The 18742-nt window shown below is 67.0% G+C and overlaps 3 protein-coding genes across 3 annotated transcripts; all 3 read left to right on the forward strand.

The window, feature by feature from the left end:
- Nucleotides 1-511: 511 nt before the first annotated feature.
- CFAP45 (cilia and flagella associated protein 45) lies at nucleotides 512-7843 on the forward strand (the record flags this gene model as incomplete). Its single annotated transcript, XM_084303334.1, has 12 exons — nucleotides 512-661; nucleotides 901-969; nucleotides 3160-3296; nucleotides 4963-5104; nucleotides 5377-5547; nucleotides 5784-5962; nucleotides 6055-6184; nucleotides 6420-6566; nucleotides 6641-6754; nucleotides 6967-7160; nucleotides 7248-7472; nucleotides 7666-7843. 12 exons carry the CDS (start codon nucleotides 512-514, stop codon nucleotides 7841-7843), a joined length of 1836 nt encoding a protein of 611 aa, XP_084159460.1.
- Nucleotides 7844-10415: 2572 nt separating this feature from the next.
- On the forward strand, nucleotides 10416-13769 carry VSIG8 (V-set and immunoglobulin domain containing 8; the record flags this gene model as incomplete). The annotated part of the gene is made up of 7 exons (XM_084303413.1): nucleotides 10416-10464; nucleotides 10892-11067; nucleotides 11529-11730; nucleotides 11827-11994; nucleotides 12679-12801; nucleotides 12953-13091; nucleotides 13598-13769. The coding sequence occupies 7 exons, from the start codon at nucleotides 10416-10418 to the stop codon at nucleotides 13767-13769; spliced, it is 1029 nt and encodes a 342-aa protein (XP_084159539.1).
- A 2682-nt stretch (nucleotides 13770-16451) lies between these two features.
- CFAP126 (cilia and flagella associated protein 126) lies at nucleotides 16452-18384 on the forward strand (the record flags this gene model as incomplete). The annotated part of the gene is made up of 5 exons (XM_084303335.1): nucleotides 16452-16478; nucleotides 16781-16843; nucleotides 17094-17174; nucleotides 17512-17702; nucleotides 18285-18384. The coding sequence occupies 5 exons, from the start codon at nucleotides 16452-16454 to the stop codon at nucleotides 18382-18384; spliced, it is 462 nt and encodes a 153-aa protein (XP_084159461.1).
- Between the last annotated feature and the right edge of the window lie 358 nt (nucleotides 18385-18742).

An 18742-nucleotide genomic window follows, 5' to 3' on the forward strand; every position in this document is an offset into this window, starting at 1 on the left:
ACCCCAACCGGGGGGGGGGGGGCAGGAGAGGGGACGCCAGCCCAGAAATTAGCAGGGGGGGGTCCCCAACCCCAGGGGGTGCTGGGGGGGACCCCAAGCCGGGGGGGGGGGCAGCAGAGGGGACCCCAGCCCGGGGGTCGGTGCCGCCCCCCCCCACCCCAAGCCTCGCAGCACGTGGCGGTGCCAACCCACGTGGAGGGGCGGGGCCGCGGGGGGGCGGGGCCTCACGTAGAAGGGGGCGGGGCTAGGGTCGAGGGGCGGGGCAGGCGCCGCTGACGTCATTCTGGCGCGGCGGGGCCGCGTGGACGCGGGGCGGGGGGACACGGGTGGGCGCGGGCGGGGGGGGGGGTCGGGGCACGGGTGGGTGAGGGGACACGGGGGGGGCACGAATGGGGAGGGGGACACGCGGGGGGGGGAGGACACGCGGGGACGGACACGCGGGGACACGGCGACCCACGAACGCGCGTGGGTGTGAGATTTCCCCCCCCCATGACCACAGAGGCTGCTCCCGATGCCCGGAGCGCCCCCCCCAGCCCCTCCCGCCCCCCCCCCCAGCTCCGGCTTCGGCCCCGCCCGCGCGGCGTTACCGGGAGAACGCGGGGGGGGGGGCGGGGGGGGGCCGTTACCGGGGCGACCGGCGGCCGCCGAGCGGAGCGCGATGGTGAGCGCGGGTGGGGCACCGGGACCCCCCCGGTAACACCCCCCCGGGAACACCCCCCCGGTACCCCCCACCCCCGTAACCCCCCTCCTGGTACCCCCCACCCCAGTAAACCCCCCCCCCCCGGTAACCCCTTCTTCGGTAAACTCCCCCCCCCGTAATTCCCTCCCGGTAAACCCCTCTCCGGTGACACCCCCCCCCCCCCCGGTAGCCCCCCCCGGTAACCCCACTCCCCCCCCCAGCCCCGCAACCGGTACCGGTGGAGGGCCCGGAGCACCGAGGTGGATGAGACGCTGTTCGGGGAGAGCCGGGTAAATGGGGGGGGGGGGGCACAACCCCGGGAGGGGGGCACGGCTGGGGGCTGGGGGCACAGCTCCGGGTTTGGGGACACAGCCCTTGGGGACACAAACCCTATTTTGGGGACACAACCCTTACTTTGGGGACACAACCTGGGGCTGGGGACAAAACACTGGGGACACAACCCCCAGTTTGGGGACACAGCCCCGGGCTGGGGATGGGACACAAAGCCCCTGGGGACACAAATCCTGGGGCTGGGGGCAGAAACACTGGTTTGGGGACACAACCCCTGGTTTGGGGACAAAACCCCGGGCTGGGAACACGGCCAAGCAGGGGCCCTTCCCCCACCAGGGAGCAAAACGCCCCCCACCCACCCCCAGCTGCACCGGGGGGGGGCTGGGGGCAGCTTTCGGGGTGTCCTTCGCCCTCCCCTCCTCTCCCCCGTTGTTTATCAGCCGGGGTTTATGGCGCCCACGCCTTGTGCCCCGCGCTCCTTCCCGGCCCCGCTCTTATCTGCGGAGCCCGCGCGGCTGCCAAAACCCTGGGGCTTTTCGGGGGAGAGGAAGGAAACGGGCTGTGACGTGGGGGGAGCTGGCGTGGGGCAGGACGGCAGCGCCGCGGCCCCCCCGGGCGGCTTCAGGGCGATATAAAAACGGGTGGCGATATAAAAACGGGGTGGCGATATAAAAACGGGGTGGCGATATAAAAATGTGAGGCTCCCGGGGTGGCTTCCCCGAGCCCAACCCCGGCCTCGCCCGAGGAGTTCTCCCGGCCCCGAGGCCAAGAGGGCCGGTGGCGGTGATTGACGCCGTTATCGTTCTTGGCACGGGCGTTTCGGGGCCAAACCCCGTAATTCAACAGCTCCCCGCTGGGAGGCTGCTTGGTGCCGCTGGGAACCCGAGCGCACGCAGTCAGGGTGCTGCTGACCCCCCCTCCTGGGGCTGGCACGGGGCTGAGCCCACCCGGGTGGGTGCCCCCGCTTGCAGGCAGCAGCAGAGCCAGGACTTGGGGCAATCAGAGCCATAAAATGGGAATTTTGGTGTTTTATAAACATTGGCAGCGAGATGCCGACACCCGGGGGGGATTTGGGCACAGAGCCCATGCCCGCAGTTGTGCTCCCGGGAGCGGGTCTGGTTTTGGGATGCTGCACCTTGCACCCATCCCCTCCTTGTGTATGCCCCACTGTGTCACTCCAGGAGGCATCTCCTGCTCCGAAAATTGGGGTCGAGCCCCTTTGGGGGGTTTAAGGTCGTGCAGACCCATGCGTGCTGCGGGTACCCGCGTCCCTCCCCAGCCAGAGGTGGTGCACGGGGAGAGGGGCTTCGTGTGCCTGGCTCTGGGGGTGCTTCTGCACCCACCCGTGTTCAGGGAAGGGTGGAGCGGGGTCCCCAGCACCCCAGCGATGGGTGACACCTCACTAGGTGGCACTGTCAGCTCGAGCAAAGGGACCTGTGCCACTCGGGCTGCTTTGTGGCCAGGAGCCGGCACCGGCTCCGGTCACGCTGCGGAGCCAGACCTTGAGTTGGCCCCTCTGGGACCCTGCTGTGAGTTTGGGTCAGTTTGGGGGCATTTCTGCTCCTCCTGCTCCTGCCATCACCCACGGCGCTTGGCAGGATGGCGGAGCAGGGCCATGCCCTGAGCTACCTGAGCTGCCCAGGAGCCGGGGCTCTGAGCTGGGGCTGCTCGGCCAGGGGGAGAGGAGGCTCGGGGGGCTCCCACCCGTGTCCAATGGACCCTGCTGGGGGGTACAGAGGACATCGGGCTCCTGCCAGCGGTGCCCAGAGGCAGGACATGAGGCCCTGGGCAAAACCCAGAGCCCAGGAGGCTCTGCTGAGACAGCGGGAAGCACTGGGGGGGCCGGGTGGGTGACGGAGCCTTGGCACCGGTACCCAGTGGCTGCTCCAGGAGCCATCCGGACGCGGTGCTGGGCAGCGCTGGGACCAGGTGGTCCCCGCGGTGCCTTCCAACCTCAGCCACCCCGCGTGTTTTCACCTCTCCCCGTGCCCTCGCTCAGCTCCCAGAGCTGGGGCTGCCGAGGCACAGAAGCCTCTCCCTTGCCCAAAGTCTCGGCGGTGGGGCTGGGCTGCATCAGGGGCGCTCCCCGACGTGCTGGCTCGGGGTTGGGACATGTCCAGGAGCTGGGGACAGAGACAGGCAGGGTCTGGTGGCAGGCAGGCCGGGGGGAACGCCGTCCTTCCTTGCAGAACCTGCGGCAGTCGCGCCCCGGCAGCCCCATCGTCGTCCTCCGGGATGTGCAGAGCGCCCCGAAAACGGTGTCGGCCGGCGAGCACAAGCCCGAGACCATCCGCCTCATCACCAAGGACTTCGTCCGCGACCTCGTGTAAGTCACCTGGGCTGCCCCTGGTGAGACACCCACCCCCCCACACCAAACTCTCCCCCCCCCGTGCCCAAAATCCCTGTGACAGACGCGGTGTCCCCCGCTGGCCGTGCGCGGCGCGGAGCCGTGCGTTTCTCCACAGGGATGTTTTATAAGCGAGGCTGAACTGTAAGAACCCCGGCCTTAATTACTACGCCTTGTTAAAAGCCTGCAGTGCACGGACAAGAATAGTGCCATTATCCCAGCCAAATCTAATTTAGCCTAATTTTGACCTTCCGAAATTTCCCCTGCAGTTGGGGCTGGCTCCACCGCTCGCCTTTGCTTCCTGTTTTGAACCAGCGCGTAATGCTCTTGCACCCTATAAAACGTGACAGCAGCCCCACAGACGGTTTGGGCTTGGGTTTTATGGAGCTTGCGATGGTGCAGAGGCACCGGTTCAGGCTCTCGGGGCTGGTGCCCAATTTTACACGCTCGGGTTCTTTTATGGTCGACCTGACAAAGCCGAGGGCCAGTTTCCAGATGTGTGGCACGGCCGCAGCTCCAGCCAAAGCTGCTGGAAACTCTTTGTGCCAGTTTCATTCCTGAAAATCAGGCCCTAGACATCTCAGGTCGGTCACCCAAACAGTGAGACAGCTCAAGCAGTGGTCACTGTGTCATTACATTTATTAGGGCCGTTGTGGCCATTACCCATTCTTTCAAGCGTCCTGGAATCCGATGTTGTGATGCAGCTCCCGAGCGATTATTATGCAGGTATCTGTTCATATTCAGCTGGGTGGATGAAAGGTGACACATAATAATAATGACTAAATTCTTAGTCCTGAGCATCTTCAAAGTGCTGCCTGCATTTGGGTAATGCACGCTCCCACACCGCACGCGTCACCATGGTACCTGAGTAATGCGCGGCGTAATTAACTCCTTACCCCTCGCGTGGAAAGCAGCCCCGTGTTATTATCCACATTTTTACACACGGGGAAATGGGGGCACCCGGAGCTTCAGCGATTTCCTCTAAGCCACAGCGTGAGTCACGGGCAGGGTTCGTGGCTCGCTGCGTGAGGCTGCTCCGCAGCTGGAGGGGCACCTGGCAGCGCTGGGAGGGGACCCGGCCCCGGCGCTTCCTCCTCTCGTGCCGGGCGAATTCCTGGGGCAGAGGAGCCAAGCCCAGGCTGTGCCGAGTGTCATCAAACACAGCCAAAAGGCAGCTGCTGCTCCCCAAAGCGGAGGCTTCGAGCCAGCGCCCGGGACCAGCGACGGTCAGGGATGAGCAGGACGCCCCACTGGAAAAAGGGGTCGGGGCAGCGGTGACACTTTCCCCAAATGACAGCCCGGTCGGGTTGGCCTGAAATATTCCTGGCGTTGTTTGGTGGGGACAGGGCGGGCACGTGCTGAAGGTTTGGGTGTTTTCCCGGGCGGCCCCTGCCCTGCTGCACATCCTGTTCCCCGCGCACCGCCGCAGCTTTCACTGCACTTTCTGTTCCTCTCTTTCCCCCCCTGACCGGGAGAACTGGGGCCACGGGGGAAGCCACAGCCCGAGTGCTTCCTGCATTGCTCGGGGGTGACTCCTGCCCCCGCACAGCCCGAGCAGCTCCCACTGCCAGGCCGGGAGGGCACGGAGGGGGCTGAAGGATGCTCGGTGCCAGCGACACCCCTTTTCGGTGCCCTTCTCCGCCAGCGTCCCCGTGGAGAACCCGGCAGCATCCCTCATCATCAGCCAGGAGGATTTCCAGCGGATCAAAGAAGCGTCCCGAGTCCTGAGCAAGGAGGAGCGCGAGGCCAAGCTGCTGGCCCTCAAGGCGGAGAAGGAAGCCGTTCTCGTAGGCATTTCCCATCTTGCAGGCAGGGCTGCGGGCAGAGGGGGGTGCACCCAGCCGGAGCCACTTGGGGACCACCGCCCTCACCCCGTGCCACCCATGTACTGGCACACAGGGGGGGGCCAACCTCAGCTCTCCCTGACCCCCTCAGCCCAGAAGTGGGGTCCCCAGAGTTGCCTGCCCCGTGGCTGGGGAAGCAATCCCACCCCAGTCGGGGGGTGTCCCCTTCCAGAGAGTTGGGGGACGGTCTCAGCTCGCCCCTCTGTCCCCCGCAGGAGGCGGTGAGCGAGCGCAAGGCAGCGGCGAAGCAGCGAGCCGCGCTGCAGCAGCAGAAGGGCAAACTGAGCGACCTGGAGGAGGAGGCGAAGGAGCGGGCCCAGCACCTGCTGCAGCGGGCGAGCAGGATGCGCATGGAGCAGGAGGACGAGATCAAGGAGTTCAGCGAGGTGCGGCCGCGGGCTGCCCGTCCGCCCCCAGCACCGCACGCACCCATCGTGGAGAGGTGGCTGGGGTGCCCCCAGACCCTCCCCAACCACCCCACGGCACGGCCAGGACGAGCCCCGCGCCCTGCTCCGTGTGGTGCCGCCCGGGGTCATCCCCTCTTCCATGTCCATGGCTGTCCGTCTGTCTGTCCGTCTGTCCCTCCGTCCGTCTGTCCCACGCAGACCTGTTGTCCCCGCAGCTGATCCTCGGGGCCAAGTGCCACATGGTGCGCGACACGCAGATCCTGGAGAAGCAGCTGGTGGCAAAGGAGCTGGAGGAGGAGGAGAGGCGGCTGGCCGAGATGATGGAGGTGGAGAGGCAGAAGGCCAACGAGATGCAGGAGGAGCTGGAGCGCCGGAGGAAGCAGGAGCTGATCAGGCGAGCAGGGGGGTCCCTCCTGCCATCCACACCGGTGTCACCGTTCCAGGGTACGGGGCTGAGCCTGGGGGGGGGGGGACCTCTCCTTGCAGGGGGAGGCAGGAGCTGGTGAAGCAGATTGAGAAGAACGCGGAGGAGCGGGCGCTGAGAGCCGAGCAGCGGGACCAGGAGACGCGGGAGATGCTGCAGCACCTGGAGCAGCTGAAGCTGGAGGACCTGAAGGTGCGGTGGGCAGAAAGCATCTGGGGGGCCACGGGGGGGGCTGGAGGGAGATCCCTCACCTCGCTGGAAGGGTGTCGAGACCCGGGGTGGGGAGACAACAGGCGGCAGAATTAAGGCCCTGGTCTCTTGGGGAGGCTGAAACATCCTCAAAAATAACCCCAAGCCATGGAGCCCTCCTCCCCCCGAGGGGAGGCTCTGGTCCCACCGCCCCTCAGCCCCTCGGCCCCGTTTGCAGGACTTGGAGCGGAGGCAGGAGCAACAGAAGAAAATCCAGGCGGAGATCAAACGCATCAACGACGAGAACCAGAGGTACAAGGAGGAGCAGCTGCGGCAGGAGAGGCTGGCAGACGAGAAGATACTCGAGTACCAGAGGCAGAAGATGGTAGTGGGACGCGGCACGGGCAGGGGCTCGGTAGGGGCACCCCAGGAGCTGCCCCGAGGCTGTGTCCCAAGTAGGAGCGGGAGGCCGAGTTTGAAGCCGAGCAGGAGAGGATCCGTCGGGAGAAGGAGAAGGAGACGGCGCGCTTGAGGGCCATGCAAGAAAGGGCCCAGGACCACCGGGCAGAGCAGGTGAGCCGCTGTGTGGGGTGCCGCCGCGCTGCCTCCCTTCCCCAACACCACCGCAGCGAGGTTGGAGATGGAGGTGGGGGCTCTACAGGGTCCCTGCAGCTCCTGGAGCAGGGAGCAGGGCTCTGCAGCACGGGGCAAACAACAGAACCGCGGCCGAGTCCTCCCAACGCTTTCGGTCCCCCCGATGTCACCGCTGTCCCCCCCCTGGGCAGGACGCGCTGCGGGCCAAGCGCAGCCAGGAGGCGGCCGAGCGGGAGTGGAGGCGCAAGGAGAAGGAGGCGGCGCGGCGGAAAGCCGAGCTGGAGGAGCAGCTGAAGCGGAGCCGCCTGGATCAGATCGCCGCGCGGCAGCACCGCATGGGCGTGCAGGTGCAGCAGGACCGCGACGAGTTCGAGCGCATCCTCAGGTGGTGACGGCGAGGGGGCGAGGGTGCCAAAAAGCCCACGCGGGTGGGCGATCGGAGCACGGGAGGAAGGGGGCTTCTCACCCGCAGGGCCCAGCAGGAGCAGATGGAGAAGGAGAAGGCGGAGGCGGCGCGGAAGGCGGCCCTGCAGCGCGCCCACGCCGGCGACGTCCGGCGCCAGATGCAGGAGTGGCGGCAGCGGCGGGCGCAGGAGCGGGCGGCCGCCTTCGAGGAGTTCCAGCGGCTGCAGGAGGAGGCCCGGCGGCGCAGCCAGCGCATCACCGAGCTCAAGGAGAAGAAGATGCAGGAGCTGAGGTGCTGCTCCATCAGCGCCTGCTCGCTCCCCGCTTCCCTACACGTCCCCAAATCCCGTTCTGACTTCCCACCGTGTCCCGACCCCCTGAGCCACCACCCCGCTGGCTCCTCTCCGTCCCCTCCAGACGGGCCCTGCTCTGAGGCCGTGGTCCTGGCGTGGCACGGGGTGCCTGAGGTTTTCTTTCCTCCGCAGAGCCGCCGGCATCCCCGAGAAGTACTGCGCCCAGGTGGAGCGGAGGGCCTTGAACCGGGCAGGCGCAGCCCCCGGGCAGGCTCAGCCCCACGGGGAGCAGAGCGAGGAGCAGAGCAAGGAGCAGAGAGAGGAGCAGAGCGCTGCCCCGCCGGCAGTGGGGGAGCTGGGGTCTGCTTAGGCAGAGTTTTTTTTACAAAAAGGTGTTTGTGGAGCAGCCAGCATCGTCCGTCCTTCTCTTGCTTCGCACGTGCAAGCCAGGGGCTGGGGTGGTTCAAATGCCCCTTGGCTGATTTGCCCCCTCCCCGGGACGGAGATCGCCCCTTGCCCACCTCCCCACCCCTGCTGGGGGATGCCGGAGTTGGACCGTGTCCGTGGAGGGGACAGGAGCGTCCCCTGCCCCTGGGCTCTTCCCGGGGGGCTCAAGGGGGTCCCCGTGTGCCTGGTTCTCAGCACGCAGCCCAGCCCTGGCTGCCCGTGGGTGCGGGGCCATCCCGGTCACCACTGCTGCATCCACCCTGGAAGTGGCACTGCCTCACCGAGGTGTCACCGCGAGGCCCTGTGGCGGTGGCCTTCTGCAGGGACAAAGAGAACAGAGCATGATGCAAACGTTAAAAAAAAAACAAACAGCCAAAAAAAAAAAAAAAAATTTGGACAGGGACTGGCAGCTTCAGAGGGCTGGGATCCCATAGGAGTGGCTCTGATTAATTGTCCGAGCAGCTGAAAAAAATAAGGAGAGCTGGCACAGGCGAGACTGCCCAGGGCAGGGAGATGGCACGGGGCACCAGTGCCACCCCTTACCAGCACCAGGGCTGGGTAAAGAGGGAGCAGGAAGGGGCCGTGGCCTCTTCTTCTCCCTTCCCCATCTCCTCCAGCAGCCGTGTCCCCAGGTGGGGACAGAGCCAGGCTGTGAGACCATTTGGGGACAGCAGGGCAACCCCAGGACCTGGCCACCAAGCTCCCGGTTCCGTGGGGTTTTGGCACGGAGAGGACCCGCGGTGCTCAGCGCCAGCCTCTCCTGCCCACGCCGCCGTCCCCGGTGGCCACCTCTGGCCGTGTCACTCCCGGTCATTGCCTCGGCCAAGGAGTCACAGCCTTGTTCTAGGCCAGGCTCAGCCCCAAGGGTTTCCAAGCCACCACGCCGAGGGGACCGTGACCACCGGCGGGGGCCAGCCGGGGTGGAGCAGGCTCCCCACCCTTCCTGCACGAGCGGGGCTCCGAGGAATGCGGGAGTCACCGGCTGGGGAGCCAGCGCCGCGCCGGCACCGAGCCCCGAGCCGGGTGAGCCACGGCCCCGTCACAGCGGGGACAGCCCCGGCAGTAAGGGGGGGGGGACGGGGACCCAACCCCTCGCCCCCTCGGTGTCGCCCCGGGGCTTGGCCGCGGCCCCCAAATCACAGACGCGGCACAGCACGTGCCCGCAATTCGCGGCGCGAGGCCGGCAAGGGTTAACTGGCAGCGGGGAGCCGGGTTTGGGGCCAGTAAATGGAGCAGCTCGTGGCCTCGGGGAGCGTTTGGGACCGGCTGGGAGGTGCTGCCGGGCCGGCTGGGGCAGTGGCGGGGTGGAAAGCACCGGCGGAGGCCGAGCTGTGCCGCGGGGCAGCGCTGGGCACTGACCGGAGCAGCCCCGCCAGGGGATGGGGACGTGGGTGCAGAATGGTCCCAACTTGGGGGCTCCCAAAGGGCTGAGCAGCCCCCGAGGGGCTTCTGCCACCTCCGGAGCATCCCAGTCCCCAGGTCCTGCGCCCAGTGCAGAGCAGCCCGGTCCCTGTCTCTGTCTCCTGCTCAAGAGCATCCCTGACCCCAGCTCCTTTGGCCACCTCCGAGCATCCCTGTCCCCAATCCTCCATCCCCACTGCAGCGCGTCCCTGTCCCCAAATCCCCTGTCCTCCTGCAGCGCATCCTTGTCCCCAGCTCCTGTCCTCAGACCCCAGCAGCCTTCATCCCCGCTCTTCCTCCCCTCCAGCACCCCAAGTCGCCCCGCTCGGTGCTGCACGTCCCCCACACAGAGCATGGCCTGGCCGTGCTGTCCCCGTGCCCCGATGTCCCCATGTCCCCATCTGCGGCCTGGGACACCGCATCCCCCCAGTGCCACCAGCACCAGCGGGGGTCTCGGTGGGCACCACGGTCCCCGCGTGCCCGCGGCGTCCCCGCTCACCGAGGGGGCAGGACTGGAGGAGGGATCTGCGGGAGCTTAAGCCCATGGTCAAACCACACCTTTAAGCTCCTGCAATTGCCCTGAGTCCTGCTCTAGCACCAAAAGCTTTTTGGGACCTGCATGGGGCCAAGGCGGCATCGCCATGGAGTCGCGGTGCTCGGCCACGCTTGGGATGCTCCCGAAGGGTCCCCGGGTGGATTTTTCCCACTGGCCACGCTCATCCCAGAGCCGCCCACCCCAGGGTGCCGGCCACCGTGGGTCTACAGCCCCCAAACCCTGCCCGGCTCCTCCAAATGGGTGCCCTGGAGCATCCCGGTGCCCCCAGCCCCCCGCTGCTGCAGCCCCCAGCCCAATTCTGGCTGGATGGGAGCCCGTAGCATGGCAGCGCTTAATTACCAGGTAGGGAGTGGAGCAGGGCGGCATCGCTCACGCACAGCTTGGAGCCACTCAGTCATCCCAAAGGCATCCGCCCCACAGGGAGGAGCGCCCCGGCCCAGCATGTAAAAGCGGCCCCGCACGGCCGGGCTGCTTCGTCGCCTCGGAGCCTCCTCTGCTCCCTCTGCTCCTCCTCACCGCCCGGCACGGCTGCAGCGTCATGGCAGGGCACGGCGCCGGCCTGCTCCTGCTCCTGGGTCTCATGCCAGGTAGGCGCCGCCGCTCCCTGCGCTCCTGCGGAGATGCCACCCAGGATGGAGGGGAGGCTGCCTGGCCACGGGGCACCCAAGGGTGCCAGGGCGGGTGCACCCCGCAGGCAGCAGAGCGCCAGCATCAGGAGCCGGATGCGTCCTGACACCCTTTGGCCACGCCGTGTCCGAAGGCAGGGCGGGTGGCACGGAGCCCACCGTGGCACTTTGTCCCCAAAGGCTGCCAGCACCCGTGGGTGCTCAGTCCCACTGGGACACCCAGCCCCCGTGGGTGTTAAAACCCCAGCAGACGGGTCCGTGCCCCCTTGGGTCGGGTGCTGCAGGGGGTGCCGTGGGGTGCCGTGGGGTGCCGTGGGGTGCCGTGGGGTGCATGAGCGCGGTGCCCAGGCGCTGCCCACCCGGTGCCACGGTGCCTTTCTCTCCCCAGCTCTCCTCCTGGCTGTAAGGATCAACAGCAAGGGCCGGGAGGTGCTGTACCTGGCCAAGGGCGACTCGGTGAAGCTGGGCTGCCCCTACGTCCTCGAGCCTGAAGACAACGGTCCCCAGGGCGTGGGGATCGAGTGGATCCAGATCACGCCCGAGCGGACCGGCCCAGAGAATGTGGTGAGTGACCCCCGGCCACGGAGGGCTCCAGCTCCGGGTGGGGCTGTTCAGCTGCTGCCCCCATCCATGGGGGTGCAGAGGGCAGGAGGGATGGGGCAGGAGGGGAGGAGAAGGGATGGAGCTGGAGGATGGAGCAGGAGAGATGGACAAAGCAAGATGGGGCAGGAAAGATGGAAAAAGATGGAGGGACGGAGCAGGCATTCAGGAAGAAGCAGAACATTTAGGGACAAGCAGGAAAGGCAGGGACAAGCAGGACATTCGGGGACAAGCAGGACAGGCAGGGTCTGGCAGAGCAGGGAGGACCAGGCAGGACAGGCAGGGCTGCAGCAGCATCATGCGAGGAGCAGGCAGGGCAGGGCAGGAGCAGGCAGGGCAGGAGCAGGCAGCGCCGTTCCCTCCCTTTTCTACCTCCCCGGGGGGTTCCCCCTGCCCATCCTCACCTCTGCGTGTCCCCCCCCCAGTTCCTGTCCTACCACGACCACCACGTCAACTACGGCAGCGGCTCGGGGCTGCAGGACAGGGTGGCCTTCGTGCAGAACGACCCGGGGCAGCACGACGCCTCCATCCGCCTGGCCGACCTGCAGGTCTCCGACACCGGCACCTACCAGTGCCGGGTGAAGAAAAACACCGTGGCGGTGCACGAGGTCATCGTCACCGTGCAAGGTGAGCCCCCCGGACCCTTCCCCGACGGTGGCGGGAGCCCTGACCCCCCCGGTGCTCCCGGTGCTCCCGGCGGTGACGGTGTCCCTTGCCCCGCAGAGAAGCCGGCCACCCCGCAGTGTTGGACCGAGGGGGAGCTGATCGAGGGGAGCAGCATCCTGCTGCGGTGCTACAGCCGAGGGGGGGCCTCGCCGCTCGCCTACCAGTGGGCCAAGCTGGCCGACGGCTACGGCGGGGGCCGCCTGCCCCACGGACCATCCAAGGTGGGTGCTGGGGGCTCTGAGTGGGGAGGGGGGGTCCTGGGTGGGTCGGGGAGGGGGTGTCTGGCTGGGGGTCTGCGTCCATGGGTGCTCATGGCTGTGTCTGTGTGCTCCCGTGTCCGTGTGCATCCGTGTCCATCCGTGTGCGTGTGCATCCGTGTCCATGTGCGTGTGCATCCATGGCCGCGTGCACACCTGAGCACGGATGCTCGAGTTTGTGTGATCCCGTGTCCGTGTGCACGCATGTCCATGGGTGTCCACACACATACGTGATTGTCTGGGTGCCCGTGTGCATGGGTGCCATGTCCATGTGCGCCCATGTTCACCCCCATCCGTGTGCTCCCACACCTGTGTGTTCCAACACCCGTGTGCCCATGTCTGTGTGCTCCCATGTCCTTGTGGCTCCGTGTCCATGCGTGTCGGTGTCCTCAGGTGCCCACATCCATGTGCAGCCGTGTCCCTGTGTCCCCGTGTCCCTGTGCTCCCTGTCCCTGTGTGCCTGTGTCCGTGTGCACCCTGCCCGTATCTGGCTGCAGCCGTGTGTGCGTCCACGTACACACGTGTCTGCATGTGTCCGTGTCCGTGTGTACCCCTGTCTGTGTGTGTCCCTGTGCACCCGTGTCCCCGTGCCCCATGTCCCCGTGTCCCCGTGTCCCTGCTCCCCCGCTCTGAGGTGCCGTCTCCCCCGCAGGACGTGCTCCTGGCGACCTTCTGATCCGTAGCCTGTCCGAGGTGCACGCTGGCGTCTACCAGTGCCGCGTCACCAACCGCGTGGGCTACGCCGTGTGCCAGATCAACCTCGGCCTCTCACCAAGTAAGTGCCACCATGGGGGGGGGGGGAAAAACACGGGCAGGGGGGCTGCCGGGGGGGGCTGGTTCCACGCACCGGGGTGCCACGGGTGGTGCGGTGCCGTGGGGGCAGCCGGCGGGGAGGCCGGCGGTGACAGGCTGTGCTCCCGCGGCAGGAGGCGGAAGGCAGGCGGGGATCATCGTGGGCTCCATCCTGGGCTCCCTGCTGCTCCTCAGCCTGCTGGGGCTCCTCATCTGGGCCCTCATCTGCCGCTACCGCCGCAAGGAGTGCCAGCGGACCTGCAGCGACTGCAGGTGAGGGGGCGCGGGGACAAGGGTGGGCGCCAGCAGGGTCCCATGGGTGCCACTGGGAAGTGCTGGGGACTGCTGGGACCCATGGGTGCAGCTGGGGACCTGTGGGCATCGCTGGGTGCAGCTGGGGACCCGTGGGCATCGCTGGTGCCACCAGGCACCGATGGCCACCACGGGTCACCTGTGGGTGCCACCAGACACAGGGGGGGACTGAGGGGCACGGGTGGGTGCCAGCAGGCTCTGATGGGTGCCAGTGGGCACCGACGAGCACCAAAGGGTGCTTTTGGGTGGCACTGATGGCAGCCAGCAGGGTGCTGGGGGGGGTGCTGCTGAGCATGGGGGGGCACCTTTGGGTGCCACAAGCCCTGGTGAGCAGCAGCGGGTGCTGATGGGTGCCAGTGGGTGCTGATGGGTGCAAGCGGGCGCTGCCGGGAACCTCCGGGCACCTTTGGGTGCTGATGGGTGCCCGGCGGGGGGGGGGGGGTGCTCCCCTCTGCCACCATCCGCAGGAGCAGCACGGGGGGCACCATGACCCGCGCCTGCAACGTGTGCGCCCACCACAGCTACTCGCCCCACGGCATCAGCTACATGCAGTGCCAGCACGGCGACGGCGACGAGCGGGCGGCTGCCCTCATGTGCAACGACGGCATCCGGCACCAGGTCGCCTGCCCGGCTCTGTAACCCCCCCCCCAAACCCCCCCACCCCACACCACCGGCCCCCCACGCGCCCCCGATTCGGCTCAATGTGTGTGTACCGGGGGGGGGGGGGAGAGCCCCCGCCAGCCCCGGCGCGGGGCTGCGCTGCCGGAGCTCGCCGCGGGGACCCCGGCTCCCGTCCCCCCCCCGTCCCGAAACAGCCACGACCTCCGAGCAAAAGTCGCCGTTTGGGTTCATCGTTCTCCTCTTGGGGTTGAATATTTTTTTGTTTTATTTCTTTTTTTTTGGCCATTTTTTTTGTATCTCCCCCTCCCCAGCCCCAGCGATATTTATTTTGTGCCTGCTCGGTGCGGGGCAGCCACGCACCAGCTCCCCCCTACCCCCCAAAAAAAATCGCCTCTGGCCCGGCGCCGTGGGCGCCCCAGGATTGGCTTCAGCAATTTTGCCTTTATTCGAGACGAGACGCCGCTGTTGGCACCAGGATTTGAAGTTTTGGGGAAACGAACCAAAAAAAAAAAAAAAGGAAAGAAAGAAAGACAGAAAGAAAAAAAAAAAAAAAAAAAAAAAAAAAGGAAAAAGGAATCGTGAAAAGAAATAAACCAAAGTGAACCAAGTGCGGCCCCGTCGCGTTTTCCCGGGGGGGGGGGGTTATGGGGTGGTGGTGATTTTCCAGTGTGGGACCAGTGGCACGAGCTCATTATGGGATGGGAGGTGGGAAGCTGCCGTGGTTGGTGCCAGGGGACCTGGCACGGCGGTGGCAGCGCCCGTCCCGGTGCCCCGGTGTGGCTGCTGCTGATGCAACCCCGCAGCACCCATGGGTGCTCTCTGGGGTGCCCCACGCCGGGGCGGGGTGGGGCAGGGGATGGTGACAGCTCAGGGACAGCTTCGGACAGGGAGTGGGGTGGCCTCGGAGGGCCTGCAGCCGGGATGCCCCAACCCTAAACCCCGTAATCCTCACCTTAAACCCCAGCCTGCCCCTAAAGCTGCCCCCCCCCCCGTGTAACAATAACCCCTAACCCTAACCCTGCCCTAACCCTAACCCCAACCCCAACCCCAACCTCAACCCCAACCCCAACCCCAACCCCAACCCCAACCCTAACCCTAACCCTAACCCTGACACTCTGACCCTAACCCTAACCCTGACATCCGGACCCTAACCATAACCCTAACCCTGACTGACACCCTGACCCTAACCCTAACCCTGAATCTAACCCCAATCCTGACTCTAACCCTAATCCTGTCCCAGGACTGGGGATGGGACGGGATGGGACAGGACAGGATGGGAAAGGACGGGACGGGACGGGACAGGATGGGATGGGATGGGACGGGACAGGACCAGGGGGGACAGGACAGGACAAGACAGGATGGGACAGGACGGGACAGGACGGGATGGGATGGGACAGGCTGGGACAGGACAGGACCAGAGGGGACAGACGGAACAGGATGGGACGGGACGGGACGGGCAGGTCAGACCGGCCCCACCGCGGTGTCATGGGGCAGGGGCAGAAAGTCCGGTCCCGGACAAAGGCCGGGGCAGGCGGCGGTGGCCATAAAAGCCCGGCGGAACAAAGGCGGCCGCGGCTGCTTCGTGGCCGGGCTGCCCGCGGCGGTGGCCCCGTTCCGGAGGCCACCGGGTTCCTTGCATCACCCTCACCCAGTGCCGGTGCACCGAAGGCAGCCGGGTGGGCGCTGCGCCCGGCTCCGAGCCCCTCGGCCACAGCCGGGCCTGGGGGGGTCCCAGGGATCAGGGGGGGACAGCCTTGGCTGGGGACCTTGGGCTTCATGTGGCACCGTGGTGCGGCACGGCACGGCACGGCACGGCACTGAATGGCACGGCACTGAATGGCACGGCATGGCATGGCACAGCACCATATGGCACAGCATGGTATATGGCGTGGCACGGTGTGGCACGGCGTGGTAGAGCAATGGCATGGCACCACATGGCACAGTATGGCATGGCACGGCACGGCATGGTATGGTACCAAATGCCACGGCAGGGCGTGGCACAGCATGGTATGGCACGGCACGGCACGGCACGGCACGGCATGGCACGGCACGGCATGGCACGGCACGGCATGGCATGGCACAGCTTGGCATGGTCCAGCTCCCCCTGGCCATTTACACCCCCCCCAAAGTCCCCAAGATCCAGCCCTGAGCTCCCCAAGGGGCTCCATGGCACCAGCACCCACAGCACCCGTGGCACCCATGGCACCAGCACCCACCCTACCAGCACCATGGCACCAGTACCCATGGCACCCATGGCACTAACATCCACAGCACCCACCCCACCAGCATCCACAGCACCCATGGCACCCATAGCACCAGCACCCACCCCACTAGCACCCACCCCACCCATGCCCACAGCACCCACAGCACCCACCCCACAGCACCCATGGCACCCATGGCACCAGCACCATGGCACCAGCACCCACAGCACCCATGGCACCCATAGCACCAGCACCCACGCCCACAGCACCCACACCCCCCACCCCACAGCACCCCCTGCCCCCCCCCACCCAGCGGCAGTGTCCCCAGGGGCAGTGCTGAGGCCCCGCCCCTCCCGCATTGGCCACGCCCCCTCTGTCAATGGCCCCGCCCCCATCGGGTCTTGGTTCCCCGCGGCCGCCAGGGGGAGCGCGCGGCCCGGGGGGGAGGGGGGGGGGTGTTGGTCACGTGGTGGTTGCTAGGAGACGGCGGACGCGGCGCATGGCGGCCCGCTACGGGGCGGGGCAGGTGGGGGGGGGGAAAGGGGGGAAATTGGGGAAAAACGGGGAAAAGGGGGGATAATGGGGGTAAAGGGGGGTAATGGGGGTAAAGGGAGGGGACCGGGGGGGTAATTGGGGTAAAGAGGGGGTAATAGGGGGTCAAGGGGAGGTAATCGGGGGGGAAAGGGGGGGAAAGGGGGGGTAACGGGGGTAAAAGAGGGGTAATAGAGGGTCAAGGGGGGTAACGGGGCGGGAAAGGGGGGTAAAGGGGGGGTAATGAGGGGGTGAGGGGGATAACAGGGTCTCTCAGCGGCCCCGCTCCCCCCCCAGTACGAGGACGCCTTCAGCGCTGCCCGCCTGCAGAACTGGGAGGTGCCGCAGCCCGGCGGGCAGGTAACTGGGAGCACTGGGACCCCCCCCCGTACCCCCTCTCCACCCTCCCACCCCAACCCCGGCCTCTCCCGGGGGTACCGGAACCCCCCCAGCCCTCACACCCCAACCCTGGCCCCTCCTGGGACCCCCCTACCCCAACCCTGGCCAAAGGGGGCCCCCGCACCCCCCCCCCCATGGCCCCTCCCAGTGTCCCTGGTTCCCCTCCCGACCCCCCCAGCCCCCCCAAAAACCCTCTGCCCGCTCCCCCCAGCGCCCCACTCCGCGGGACGGCTCCACGCAGATCCTGGTCAATGACCGCGGCCACCTCCTGCCCTCCGTGCCCCGCTCCCAGGTGAGTGCCGCAGCCTCTGCCCCCCCCGGGCACAGCACCCTGCACCCCCAAAGCCCCATCCCCATCCCATATCCCCATCCCATATCCCCATCCCCATCCCATATCCTCATCCCCATCCCATATCCCCATCCCCATCCCATATCCCCATCCCCATCCCATATCCTCATCCCCATCCCATATCCCCATCCCCATCCCCATCCCATATCCCCATCCCCATCCCATATCCCCATCCCCATCCCCATCCCATCCCCATCCCCATCCCCATCCCATATCCCCATCCCATCCCATCCCCATCCCCACCCCATCCCCTCCATCCCCCCAAGGTTTTCCCTTCCAGGCCTCCCCCTGGGGCTCATTTTTGGGGACGTGGGACATGCCTCCGAGGATTCCCCCCGCCAAGCTGAACCTCACGGCGCGCTCGGCCCCCGCCGCCGCCCGCCTCACCGCCTGCCTCCGCGCCTCCACCGCCCTCACCGGAGCCTGCAACGGGCTCCGGGCCGAGGTCACCGGCAAGGTGGGCGCCCCTCGGTATGGGGGGGCCTGGCCACCGGGTGACACACACCGGGACCCCTCATTTTGGGGGGCTGGGAGAGGGTTTTCCAGCCCGGGAGCTGATTTTGGGGGGGTTTTGTGCAGTCTGGGTGGGGAGGGAGGTGGGAGCGGGGATGGAGATGCAGGGGGGGTTCCCCTCTGCTCCCGTGGGGTGCCCCCCACCCGGTGCCACCACCTCCCCTCGCTCCTCGTGGGGGCTCCCCACGTCTCCCCGAAGCTGGGCTGGTGGCGGTGCCAGCAGGAGGAGCTCCCAGCCCGGAGAAAACCCCAGAGCAGCGGGGCTGCTGCCGAGCTGCTCCCACAGCCCCCCCTTCTCCAGCAGCTGCAGCACCCCAAAACCCTCTGCTCCTCCCCTCTGCTCCCCTCACCCCTCTCCACTGCCCCAAATCCTTGTAAACGTAACCCAAATCCCCCTCACGCAGCCCCAAGAGCCTTGGCCGGATGAAGGGGCCTCCAAGGAGCCCTCGAGGACCGGCCGGGGGTCCGGCGGGGGTCCCCGGAGCTCCCCCCAACCTGGCCCGGGGGATCCCGGGGGTGTCGCTGCACCCCAAACCCCAGCCTCGGTCGCTGCGAGGGAGGCCACGTCGCAGGGAAAGGGATCGGGATCGCCAAACCGGGGGATCTGAGCTCCTCAGCCCCAATCCTGCAGCTCCCGTGAGCCCAGCAGAGATCCAAAAAGCCCCCGGGGGGGGGCAGGAGAGCGCTTCAGAGAGCACCGAGCGAGGCCGGTGCCGAGCGGTTGTGTTTTGACAGCAAGTGGAAAAATAGAGGTTTAAAAAAAAACACCATAAAACTCCCACTGTTTGGTTTTGGGGGCCGTGCCCCCCCCCTGCTGTGTCTCTGCTCAGCCCCTTTATCAGCGCCTCGGCCCTTGGTGTTCCACCTGCTCGGCACCACAAACCCCGTCACCCTCGGGTTTCACCCAGTGCCCACCAGCAGGGAACTGGGGGCAGCGGGGACGGATCCTGGGCCGCTGGCAGGAGGGAAATAAATTTGTGAAGCTCGGCCCGGAGGCA

This window comes from Netta rufina (genome assembly GCF_964035555.1).
Source record: "Netta rufina genome assembly, chromosome: 29".
NCBI lineage: Eukaryota > Metazoa > Chordata > Aves > Anseriformes > Anatidae > Netta > Netta rufina.